The sequence below is a fragment of the Blennius ocellaris genome (genome assembly GCF_963422515.1).
Source record: "Blennius ocellaris genome assembly, contig: SCAFFOLD_87, whole genome shotgun sequence".
Classification (NCBI taxonomy): domain Eukaryota; kingdom Metazoa; phylum Chordata; class Actinopteri; order Blenniiformes; family Blenniidae; genus Blennius; species Blennius ocellaris.
Window position 1 is genome coordinate 138,562 of NW_027662210.1, and position 13,042 is coordinate 151,603.

Sequence of the window (13,042 nt, forward strand, 5' to 3'; positions counted from 1 at the left end):
GAACCTTGTGTTTCAACTGGAACCTTTGTGTTTCAACTGGGAACCTATTGTGTTTCAACTGGAACCCTTTGTGTTTCAACTGGAACCTCGGTGTTTCAACTGGAACCTTGGTGTTTCAACTGGAACCTTTGTGTTTCAACTGGAACCTTTTGTTTCAACTGGAACCTCGGTGTTTCAACTGGAACCTTTGTGTTTCAACTGGAACCTCTGTGTTTCAACTGGAACCTCTTGTGTTTCAACTGGAACCTTGGTGTTTCAACTGGAACCTTGGTGTTTCAACTGGAACCTTTGTGTTTCAACTGGAACCTTTGTGTTTCAACTGGAACCTTTGTGTTTCAACTGGAACCTTTGTGTTTCAACTGGAACCTTTGTGTTTCAACTGGAACCTCGGTGTTTCAACTGGAACCTCGGTGTTTCAACTGGAACCTCGGTGTTTCAACTGAACCTCGGTGTTTCAACTGGAACCTTTGTGTTTCAACTGGAACCTTTGTGTTTCAACTGGAACCTTTGTGTTTCAACTGGAACCTTTGTGTTTCAACTGGAACCTGGGTGGTTTCAACTGGAACCTCGGTGTTTCAACTGGAACCTCGGTGTTTCAACTGGAACCTCGGTGTTTCAACTGGAAACCTCGGTGTTTCAACTGGAACCTCGGTGTTTCAACTGGAACCTTTGTGTTTCAACTGGAACCTTTGTGTTTCAACTGGAACCTTTGTGTTTCAACTGGAACCTTTGTGTTTCAACTGGTAACCTCTGTGTTTCAACTGAACCTCTGTGTTTCAACTGGAACCTCTGTGTTTCAACTGGAACCTCTGTGTTTCAACTGGAACCTTTGTGTTTCAACTGGAACCTCTGTGTTTCAACTGGAACCTCGGTGTTTCAACTGGAACCTTTGTGTTTCAACTGGAACCTCTGTGTTTCAACTGGAACCTCGGTGTTTCAACTGGAACCTCGGTGTTTCAACTGGAACCTCGGTGTTTCAACTGGAACCTTTGTGTTTCAACTGGAACCTCGGTGTTTCAACTGGAACCTCGGTGTTTCAACTGGAACCTCGGTGTTTCAACTGGAACCTCGGTGTTTCAACTGGAACCTTGTGTTTCAACTGGAACCTTTGTGTTTCAACTGGAACCTCTGTGTTTCAGACGATGGGAGGAGACTTTTCTGGAAAGAACCAGGACTGTTCCAAAGGGATCTACGCCCTCTCCCGGTCAGTTCTCCGACTCCACCTGCAGTCCTACGCTGCCTTTACATGCTCACCTGTGTGTGTGTGTGTGTGTGTGTGTGTGTGTGTGTGTGTGCAGCGCGAGACCGTTCTTCCTGATGCTGAAGAAGCCAAACTACAAGAAGTTGGATCTGCAAGTTTTCGCCACGTTCTTCGAGATCTACAGCGGGAAAGTGAGTCTACTCTTGTTACTCACTGTACTCGAGTAGTCTGAGTAGTTAGCAGTACTTTGAGTTGATTAACATTCATATTTAGTTGGTTTTTTTTAATGCTTTTTTCTCCCCAAGAAGGAACTTTGATCCGGTGGTTCGACGGGTCCGGTTCCGGCTGTGTATGATGTCCTAACGGGGTCTGATGTGTACGGGCCGGCGTGTCCCTGCGCGCCGTCTCTCAGGTGTTCGACCTCCTGAACCGCCAAGGCGAAGCTGCGCGTGCTGGAGGACGGCAAAGCAGCAGGTGCAGTGTGGTGGGGCTGCAGGAGCGCGACGTCCGCCTGCACCGAGGACGTCCTCAAGCTGATCGAGATGGGCAACAGCTGCAGGTACCACCGCCGGGGGGGGGGGAACGCTGGGGGGGGGAACGCAGCCGCCGGGGGAACCCCATTGCCGGGGGAACCGGACCGCTGGGGGGGGGACCGCACCGCCGGGGGAACCGCTCTCTCTCTCTCTGTCTCTGTCTCTCTCTCTGTCTCTCTCTCTCTCTCTCTGTCTCTCTCTGTCTCTCTTCTCTCTCTCTCTCTCTCTGTCTCTCTCTCTCTTTCTCTCTCCTCTCTCTTTCTCTCTCTCTCGTCTTCTCTCTCTCTCTGTCTCTGTCTCTCTCTCTGTCTCTCTCTCTGTCTCTCTCTCTCTCTGTCTCTGTCTCTGTCTCTCTCTGTCTCTCTCTCTCTCTCTCTGTCTCTCTCTTTTTCTCTCTCTCTCTCTGTCTCTGTCTCTCTCTCTCTCTCTCTTTCTCTCTCTCGCGCTCTCTATGTCTCTCTCTCTCTGTCTCTCTCTGTCTCTCGCTCTCTCACTCTCTCTTTCTTTCTCTCTTTCTCTTTCTCTCTCTCTTCTCTTTTCTCTCCCTCTTTCTCTCTGTCTCTGTCCTCTCTCTCTCGCTCTCTTTTCTCTCTGTCCTCTCTCTCTCTGTCTTTCTCTCTTTCTCTCTCTCTGTCTCTCTCTCTCTCGTTCTCTCTCTCGCGCTCTCTGTCTCTCTCTCTCTCGTTCTCTCTCTCGCGCTCTCTGTCTCTCTCTCTCTCGTTCTCTCTCTCGCGCTCTCTGTCTCTCTCTCTCTGTCTTTCTCTCTCTCACTCTCTCTTTCTTTCTCTCTTTCTCTTTCTCTCTCTCTGTCGCTCTCTCTCCCTTTCTCTTTTTCTCTCTCTCTCTTTCTTTTTCTCACTCTCTGTCGCTCTCTCTCCCTTTCTCTTTTTCTCTCTCTCTCTTTCTCTTTTTCTCTCTCTCTTTCTCTTTTCTCTCTCTCTCTCCAACATGAGAGCGCAGCGCCACCTGCTGGCACACCAGACTTTATTTGTAGAGAGGAAGTAGTTCTGTTGTCGAGACGAGAGAGAGAGAGAGAGAGAAGGAGAGAGAGAGAGAGAGAAGAAGTGTGTGGTTCTTCCTGAGCCGTCGTGTTGTTCCAGACGTCGGGCCAGACGTCGGCCAACGCCCACTCGTCCCGCAGCCACGCCGTGTTCCAGATCATCCTGCGGCGCCGGGGAAGATGCACGGCAAGTTCTCGCTCATCGACCTGGCGGGAACGAGCGCGGCGCCGACACGTCCAGCGCCGACCGGCAGACCCGGCTGGAGGGGGCGGAGATCAACAAGAGCCTGCTGGCCCTCAAGGCCAGTTCACACTTCCTGTCCAGTCACTGTGGCCCCGCCCCCTGCCACCCTCAGCCAATCACTGCAAAGCACAAGCCACCCGCCACTCAAGGGGTTCCACTAATCTAATCTGACACATCTAATCTGCAATCTGACACCTAATCTGGAATCTGACACGTTTAATCTGGAATCTGACACATCTAATCTGGAATCTGACACGTTTAATCTGGGAATCTGACACATCTAATCTGGAATCTGACGCATTTAATCTGTAATCTGACACGTTTAATCTCTAATCTGACATATCTAATCTGGAATCTGGCACGTTTAATTTGGAATCTGACACGTTTAATCTGGAATCTGACACGTTTCATCTGCAATCTGACATGTCTAATCTGTAATTTGTACACATTTAATCTGGAATCTGACACGTTTAAATCTGGAATCTGACACGTCTAATCTGTAATTTGACACATTTAATCTGGAATCTGACACGTTTAATCTGGAATCTGACACATCTAATCTGTAATCTGACATGTCTAATCTGTAATCTGACACGTCTAATCTGGAATCTGACACATTAATCTGGAATCTGACACGTTTAATCGGGAATCTGACACGTTTAATCTGCAATCTGACACGTTTCATCTGCAATCTGACACGTTTAATCTGTAATCTGACACGTTTAATCTGTAATATGACACGTATAATCTGTAATCTGACACACCTAATCTGTAATCTGACATGTTTAATCTGTAATCTGACACATCTAATCTGTAATCTGACACATCTAATCTGTAACCTGACACATCTAATCTGTAACCTGACACACTGAGGACCCCCTGTGTCGCCCCTGCAGTCAGACAGGCGTTAACGCGTCCCCTCCCTCCTCAGATCGCCATATTCTCTCCCGGCCATTAATTGGCTGCTAGCAGTGATTGACAGGAAGCGTCGGTGACGGAGGTTCTTCCGTAGCTTCCTGTGGTCATACAGTGACCTCTGGTGACCCTCTGGTGGTCACAGGGGGTATGAGCGGTGCAGGCTGATGTTTTACCGTATTCTCTGGACTATAACTCCCAGTAGGAGTCACAGTCTGTCTGAACTGTTCTGAGAAACGTCCTGGAATAAAACATGGAGGTTAAAAATATTGATTTTTACTGATATGATCAAGTCGTTTCCCTCCACAAGTTAAATATCCTCCAGATTATCAATAATAATTCTGTCTATAACTGCAGCAGCAGCAAAACAGAAAGTAGTTATAGAGACGAGTGTAGTTCATAAGAAGTGATTTGTATGTCAGAATATCCTGAACTTCCTGTTGTGAGGCTCATCGTTCCACTTTAATCCAGCCCCGCCCCCTGCCGGCGAGTCGTCGTTACCGTATTCCACAGACTAAAAGTGCCCCCGGTCTTTGGCGTGTCTGCAGGAGTGCATCCGGGCTCTGGGCCGGAACCGACCTCACACCCCCTTCAGGGCCAGCAAACTGACCCAGGTGCTGCGAGACTCCTTCATCGGGGAAAACTCCAGAACCTGCATGGCGAGTAAACCTGCCACCTCCGAGGCATCTAATCTGTAATCTGACACGTTTAATCTGGAATCTGACATGTTTAATCTGGAATCTGACACGTTTAATCTGGAATCTGACACGTTTAATCTGGAATCTGACATGTTTAATCTGGAATCTGACATGTTCTGGAATCTGACACGTTTAATCTGGAATCTGACACGTTTAATCTGGAATCTGACACATCTAATCTGGAATCTGACATGTTTAATCTGGAATCTGACACGTTTAATCTGGAATCTGACATGTTTAATCTGGAATCTGACATGATTAATCTGTAATCTGACATGTTTAATCTGGAATCTGACACGTTTAATCTGGAATCTGACACGTTTAATCTGGAATCTGACACATTTAATCTGTAATCTGACACATTTAATCTGTAATCTGACACATCTAATCTGTAATCTGACACGTTTAATCTGTAATCTGACACGTATAATCTGTAATCTGACAAATTTAATCTGTAATCTGACACGTTAATCTGGAATTTGACACATCTAATCTGGAATCTGACACGTTTAATCTGGAATCTGACACGTTTAATCTGTAATCTGACACATCTAATCTGGAATCTGACATGTTTAATCTGGAATCTGATACGTTTAATCTGTAATCTGACACATCTAATCTGTAACCTGACATATCTAGTCTGTAATCTGACACGTCTAACCTGTAATCTGACACATCTAATCTGTAATCTGACACCCTGAGACCCCTGTGTCGCCCCCTGCAGTCAGACAGGCGTTAACGCGTCCCCTCCCTCCTCAGATCGCCACCATCTCTCCCGGCATGGCGTCTTGTGAAAACACCCTGAACACGCTGAGATACGCCAACAGGTGGAGCCGCTGAGTCACCATGAGTCTCCTGCTGGAACATCTGGAACGTCTGGATCTGATCCTCTCTGTGTTTCAGGGTGAAGGAGTTCGGATCAGTCCTTCAGACATCCCCTTCTCTCAGGGCGGAGGAGGAGGTGGAGGAGGGCGGGCCGAGCTCCACTTATGAGTATGACCTTCATCACCTCCATCACCTTCATCATCTTTCATCACCTTCATCATCTTCATCACCTTCATCACCTTCATCATCTTCATCATCTTCACCGCTCTCATACGTCCCTCCTTCAGTTGTAGTGATACACTAAACCTCCACCCTGTGTGTGTGTGTGTGTGTGTGTGTGTGTGTGTGTGTGTGTGTGTGTGTGTGTGTGTGTGTGTGTGTGTGTGTGTGTGTGTGTGTGTGTGCAGGCTGAAGGAGCTGTCCATCCACTCCTGCCCCCCCCTGGAGAGCCTGCAGGGGGGCCACATCACCCAGCTGGAGGTGCTGGAGGCCCAGTGGGGGGTCGGCAGCTCCCCCCAGAGGGACGACCTCAAGCTGCTGTGTGAGCAGAACGTAAGAACCGCTGGAACACATCTGGAACAGCCGATGTTCACATCTGGAACATCTGCTGTTCACATCTGGAACAGCCGATGTTCACATCTGGAACATCTGATGTTCACATCTGGAACAGCCGATGTTCACATCTGGAACATCTGCTGTTCACATCTGGAACAGCTGATGTTCACATCTGGAACAGCCGATGTTCACATCTGGAACATCTGATGTTCACATCTGGAACAGCCGATGTTCACATCTGGAACATCTGATGTTCACATCTGGAACAGCCGATGTTCACATCTGGAACATCTGCTGTTCACATCTGGAACAGCTGATGTTCACATCTGGAACAGCCGATGTTCACATCTGGAACATCTGATGTTCACATCTGGAAAAGCAGCTGTTCACATCTGGAACATCTGCTGTTCACATCTGGAACAGTCATTGTTCACATCTGGAACATCTGATGTTCACATCTGGAACATCTGATGTTCACATCTGGAACAGTCATTGTTCACATCTGGAACAACTGCTGTTCACATCTGCTGTTCACATCTGGAACAGTCATTGTTCACATCTCGAGCATCTGACGTTCACATCTGGAACAGTCATTGTTCACATCAGGAACAGTCATTGTTCACATCAGCTGTTCACATCTGGAACATCTGCTGTTCACATCTGGAACATCTGATGTTCACATCTGGAACATCTGATGTTCACATCTGGAGCAGCAGCTGTTCACATCTGCTGTTCACATCTGGAACAGTCATTGTTCACATCTGAGCATCTGACGTTCACATCTGGAACAGTCATTGTTCACATCAGCTGTCCACATCTGGAACATCAGCTGTTCACATCTGGAACAGCAGATGTCCACATCTGGAGCAGCTGCAGCGGGGGCCAGCGGGGGGCGTTGAGGTTAAATGTGACGTCAGAGGAAACAACTTGTAGTTTTTCTACTCGAACCGTTAAAAGTTACATTACGTTAAAAGTTACATTACTTCCATTGAGAGTTTCTTCCCCGGTGAGTTTTGTTTACCTGTGAGGGATTCCTGACCTTTACGTTGAAGGTGAGCTCCACTTCCTGTCCCTGCAGGAGGAGGAAGTGTCCCCGCAGCTCTTCACCTTCCACGAGGCCGTGACCCAGCTGGTGGAGATGGAGGACCAGGTCCTGGAGGACCACCGCGCCGTGTTCCAGGTACCACGCTCTTAATGTGAAGGACGCCTGGTGGGACACCACCCCCCCCCCCCCCTTCCCTGCCCCCCCAGGAGTCGATCCGCTGCCTGGAGAACGAGAAGGTCCTGCTGGAGATGACGGAGGAGGTGGACTACGACGTGAGTCTTATGCAACACAGCTGGAGCAAATCCTGGACACCAAGATAGACATCCTGACGGAGCTGAGAGGTAGAACCCCCCAGAGAGGAGGGTGGAGGTGGTGGGGATAGGTGGTGGGGGTGGGGGTGCAGATGGAGGGTGGGTGGGGGTGGGGGTGTGGGTGGGGGTGGGGAAGTGGAGGTGGGAGGTGGAGGTGGGGGGCAGTGAGCACCACCCCCTGACGGAGGTGGGGGGCAGTGAGCACCACCCCCTGACGGAGGTGAGACTGTGGACTGTTTCTTCCAGACAAGGTGAAGTCGTTCCGCTGCACGCTGCAGGAGGAGGAGCAGGCCAGCAAGCAAATCACCCCCCGGAGGCCCCGCCCCCTCTAGACGCCCCGCCCCCTCTGGACGCCGTCGACCGCCGCCACCTTCTGTTTATCTGTTCATCCTTTCATCCTTTCATCCTTTCATCCTCCTGCAGCTTCGTTCCATTAAAACCATAAACAACTGTGAGTAACGTCTTGTTTCCAAGGGATTTTTAACGGTGTGGCGCCGCCCTCCTTACGCCCTCCTTACGCCCTCCTTCCTTGCTTACGCCCGTTTTTATAAAGAGCTGCTGCCATTTTGTGTAAAACCAACCTGGAGGCTTGAGGCGGCGGAGAAACGAGTTTGTGTCAAAATAAAATGTTTAATGAGACGGAAACTGTGTGGGACTGGATTCACTGCTTCAGGGCCTTACCACGGCCTTACCTGAGCCTTACCTGAGCCTTACCACGGCCTTACCTTAGCCTTACCACGGCCTTACCACGGCCTTACCTGAGCCTTACTTTATAGCCTTACTGTAGCTTTACTAAGGCGTTACCTTAGCCTTACTATGGCCTTACCATAGCCTTACTTTATAGCCTTACTGCAGCCCAGTTTTCACAATGAGGGAGGAAACGAGCTCAGTAACACACACACACACACACACACACACACACACTCTCTCACACACACACTCTCACTCTCACACACACACACACACACACCATCCGGTTCTCAAACTGTTTCTTCAAAACAAAGTGAATGAAGGAAAATTCACATTAAATCAGTTTCTAACAACAATCATGTGGTAAAATTCTGGGTTGGTTTTATTTTGACAGTCACCGTAATAACAATTCAACTTGGTGGTTTTATTTTGATAGTCACCATAACAATTCAACTTGGTGGTTTTATTTTGACAGTCACCATAATAACAATCCAGCCTGTTGGTTTTATTTTGACAGTCACCATGATAACGATCCAGCCTGGTGATTTTATTTTGACAGTCACCATAATAACAATCCAGCCTGGTGGTTTTATTTTGACAGTCACCATGATGACGATCCAGCCTGGTGGTTTATTTTGACAGTCACCATAACAACGATCCAGCCTGGTGATTTTATTTTGACAGTCACCATAATAACGATCCAGCCTGGTGGTTTTATTTTGACAGTCACCATGATAACGATCCAGCCTGGTGGTTTTATTTTGACAGCCTGTCCATTAGAGCTCCATGTTCTCTGCTCTCGGTCTTTTCAGTACTAAATCTACCAACAGCACCAACTAGTGGCCCAACATGAGAACTACATCCTCTTCACTGGTTCTGCTGTTGCCGTGGAAACAGACCTTGTTGTCAGAACTTTGCAGTGTTGACATGAGACTTTACTGAAATGAAAACAAAAACGAGGCATTTTCCACTTGAATCGATACGTTTTTCTTACCGGTGGAGTCTAAGGCCCCGCCCACATGGCGACGCCGTTTCACGTAACCACGGTTACTGTCCGACCATCCTCACGACGCTTTAGGAACCTGAACACTTAAAAAAACGTGTTCCAGACTGGAAGAATTAGAAAACGCCGCCTCGGTTTTAACGTGCCGACGGACAATATGAGCTGAAACCGATGTCATGGCCCCGCCTCTCCACCTCTAGCCCCGCCCCTCCACCTCTAGCCCCGCCTCTCCCCCTCTAGCCCCGCCCCTCCACCTCTAGCCCCGCCTCTCCCCCTCTAGCAACGCCTCTCGACCTCTAGCCCCGCCCCTCTACCTCTAGCCACGCCTCTCCACCTCTAGCCCCGCCTCTCCCCCTCTAGCCCCGCCTCTCCCCCTCTAGCAACGCCTCTCGACCTCTAGCCCCGCCCCTCTACCTCTAGCAACGCCTCTCGACCTCTAGCCCCGCCCCTCGACCTCTAGCCACGCCTCTCCACCTCTAGCCCCGCCTCTCCCCCTCTAGCTACGCCTCTCCACCTCTAGCCCCGCCCCTCAACCTCTAGCCCCGCCTCTCTACCTCTAGCCCCACCCCTCAACCTCTAGCCACGCCTCTCCCCTCTAGCCCCGCCTATCAACCTCTAGCCACGCCCCTCCACCTCTAGCCACGCCCCCCACCTCTAGCCACGCCTCTCGACCTCTAGCCCCGCCTCCCGACCGATGTTCCGTCTCTTCTTCTGTGTTCCTGCTGGGTTCCTGTGTCACGGCGCCTCCTGCAGGCCTGGAGGGGAACTACACCCTGCTGAGGAGGTTTCATGACGGACGGGTTGATAAAAGAACAATGAGGAGAAAATCGTTTTGGCTGTTTTGATGAGTTTTGGTGTGAAAATGAGAGTGAAATGTTTCGACGCCCTCTGGTGGGCAGTTGAGAAAGTTCTTTAGTTTTTTAATTAGAGAAACCAGATCAGAAGCAGCAAACATTCACACAGCGAGCGGATCCGGTCCGGTCCGGTCCAGTCCTGTCCGGTCCGGCTCTGGGTTCTTGTCCGTCCAGACGGACGCTGAGAGGAAAGGACAGTCAACGCTAAGTGTCCCCCTGTGGGGACGGAGCACCGCCAGCAGGCGGACCAGAGGTATTGCAAGCGGAGGTGAATATAAAGGGATTGTTGCTGTGGACTGAAGAGTCTCAGCTGCTGCTGCCTCTCCGGGGGGTCCGAGGCCAACCCGGGGGGTCCGAGGCCAACCCGGGGGGTCCGAGGCCAACCTGGGGGGTCCGAGGCCAACCTGGGGGGTCCGAGGCCAACCTGGGGGGGTCGGGGGGGGGGGGGGGGGGGGGGGGGTCTCTGTAGGGTGGAAGTGGAGCAACCGGGTGCCAGCAGGGTGTACTGAGACACCAGTCCTGGAGATGGTCCTGGTTTAAAGCCTCATTTCCACCGTACGGTACGGTAGGGTAAGGTAAGGATACGGTATGGTACGGTAAGGATACGGTACGATACGGTATGGTACGGTAAGGATACGGTACGATACGGTATGGTATGGCAGGATACGGTACGGTACGGTACGATACGGTACGATACGGTATGGTACGGTAGGATATGGTACGGTACGATACGGTATGGTACGGTACGATACGGTAAGGATACGGTATGGTACGGTAGGATACGGTACGGTACGGTACAATACGGTACGATACGGTATGGTACGGTAAGGATACGGTATGGTACGGTAGGATACGGTACGGTACGGTAAGGATACGGTATGGTACGGTAGGATACGGTATGGTACGGTAGGATACGGTATGGTACGGTAAGGATACGGTATGGTACGGTAGGATACGGTATGGTACGGTAAGGATACGGTATGGTACGGTAGGATACGGTATGGTACGGTAAGGATACGGTATGGTACTGTAGGATACGGTATGGTACGGTAAGGATACGGTATGGTACGGTACGGTACGGTACGATACGATACGGTATGGTACGGTAGGATATGGTACGGTACGATACGGTATGGTACAGTAGGATACGGTAAGGATACGGTATGGTACGGTAGGATACGGTACGGTACGGTACAATACGGTACGATACGGTACGGTACGGTAAGGATACGGTATGGTACGGTAGGATACGGTATGGTACGGTAAGGATACGGTATGGTACGGTAGGATACGGTATGGTACGGTAGGATACGGTACGGTAGGATACGATACGGTACGATACGGTATGGTACAGTAGGATACGGTAAGGTACGGTAGGCAAAGCGGACCCACACTCATCTCTGATCCCTGCATCGTCGCTGACCAATCAGCAGACGGCTGGACTGGAGCTCCGCCTCCTTGCGCAGCTTCCTCAACGGTCAAACAAACAAACGTTTTCTCTTCATACGTCGGTTCGTTTGGAAAAAAACTTTCAGAACGTTAAAATTCATTTAAAGAGCCAAACACACGAAACTTCAGGCCCGTTTCCACGGCAACGACTTCCAAGTGAAAAACGTAAAACCATCGCAGTTTTATTCCGACAGTCTCCATAACAAGAATCCAATTTGGTACTTTTATTTTGACAGTCACTGTAATAACAATCCAATAGACTGTCTGTGTTTTCCCATAATCTCATCATCATGTCTCTGAACGTCAACAGGTCGACAGAGAAGGTTACGATTTCATCCGTACATCAGTCTCTACGTGAGTATTTTATAAACTTTTCGCAAAAAAACTACTCGGACAAATCACGTGAAATATTCAGGGAAACTTTGTCATCATCCAAGGACCAATCCACTGGATTGTGGGACGTTAGCGACTAACAGTTTCCGAATAAATCCTCAAAAAATGATTAAAGACTTCCCATCAAGCAGATGAGAGAGGCTCCTCATGGAGATCAAAGGAGATCATCGTCTGTTGCCATGGAGACGCTCCCTACTCAGCGTTTCACACAGTGACGTAGCGACCTAGTTAGCGTCGACGTGAGCTCACGGCTAACATGCTAGCAATGCTAACTGTTCCGCAAACCAGTGTGGCGTTGGCGAAGGCCTGCGCTCTTCCCCGGCGTCGCGCTCGTTTCCGGTCTTCCCGCTGTTACCATGGAAACAGACATTGTTTTCCGAACACTGGCGTTCAACGTAAAACTTCCCTGAAACGAAAGTGCATAAACGACGTGTTTTGACTGGAAGCGTTGTCGTGGAAACGGCGTCTTGGAGTCAAATGAATTCCAATCGTCAGTCATTTTTTTCCACTTTTGCGCTGCAACAACGAAAAGCTGGAAGACGGACTGAGACGCCGGGGGACACCGGACCCGAGATGCCGGGGGACACTGGACCCGGACGCCGGGGGACACCGAGGGACACTGGGGGACACCGGACCGAGACGCCGGGGGACACCGGGGGACACCGGACTTGGACGCCGGACCCAGACGCCGGGGGACACCGGACCCAGATGCCGGGGGACACCGAGGGACACAGGACCCGAAATGCCGGGGGACACCGGACCCGAGACGCCGGGGGACACCGGGGGACACCGGACTTGGACGCCGGACCGAGACGCCGGGGGACACCGGACCCAGACACCGGGGGACACCGGGGAACACCGGGGGACACTGGGGGACACCGGACCCGCTCCGGTCCAACGTGACTCCTTGTGTTGAAGAAAACCCAAACCAGGGAGACGTCAGATCAGAGACAAGCGACGGTTTGGGACTTCCTGTTCCGGAGAGGAAACGCTCAACGTGGGGGGGGGGTTTTGGTTCTCGCCGTGTTCCTGTATGAAGACCAGGATCTGGTCCGGGTCTGGCTCTGCAGTGGGTCCTGAGCTCGTGGCTGGAGGAGGGGACGGAGGAGGGGATGGGGGAGGGGACGGGGGAGGGGACGGGGGTCCCGCTAGCGGCGCCACGTTAAGGCTTCCATTGTTCCTGCGGCTCCTATAAAAGGTTAAGTGTAAAAGAGTCATGCTACAAGAGGTGAGGTCTGACCCCCCCCCCCCCCCCCCCCCCTCCCCCCCCGGGGCCGTGCAGAGATCATGGTGGCTCCGCCGGGGGGGGGGGGTCCGGTCCGAGCC

The 13,042-nt window shown here is 50.9% G+C and overlaps 1 protein-coding gene across 1 annotated transcript in view; it reads left to right on the top strand.

Annotated features, from left to right (window-relative positions):
* Positions 1-7,949, top strand: part of LOC308148108 (kinesin-like protein KIF2A) — a gene marked incomplete at its 5' end in the record, with an annotated part of 10,448 nt that extends 2,499 nt beyond the window's left edge. The window contains 20 exon segments of the mRNA XM_080521539.1: positions 1,140-1,204; positions 1,299-1,392; positions 1,614-1,634; positions 1,636-1,668; positions 1,671-1,712; positions 1,714-1,755; positions 2,835-2,904; positions 2,907-2,942; positions 2,945-3,036; positions 4,442-4,552; positions 5,351-5,418; positions 5,495-5,508; positions 5,511-5,571; positions 5,573-5,591; positions 5,594-5,616; positions 5,824-5,968; positions 7,050-7,151; positions 7,223-7,289; positions 7,292-7,357; positions 7,574-7,949. Coding sequence (XP_080377665.1) covers positions 1,140-1,204; positions 1,299-1,392; positions 1,614-1,634; positions 1,636-1,668; positions 1,671-1,712; positions 1,714-1,755; positions 2,835-2,904; positions 2,907-2,942; positions 2,945-3,036; positions 4,442-4,552; positions 5,351-5,418; positions 5,495-5,508; positions 5,511-5,571; positions 5,573-5,591; positions 5,594-5,616; positions 5,824-5,968; positions 7,050-7,151; positions 7,223-7,289; positions 7,292-7,357; positions 7,574-7,659 — 1,257 coding nt within the window.
* Between the last annotated feature and the right edge of the window lie 5,093 nt (positions 7,950-13,042).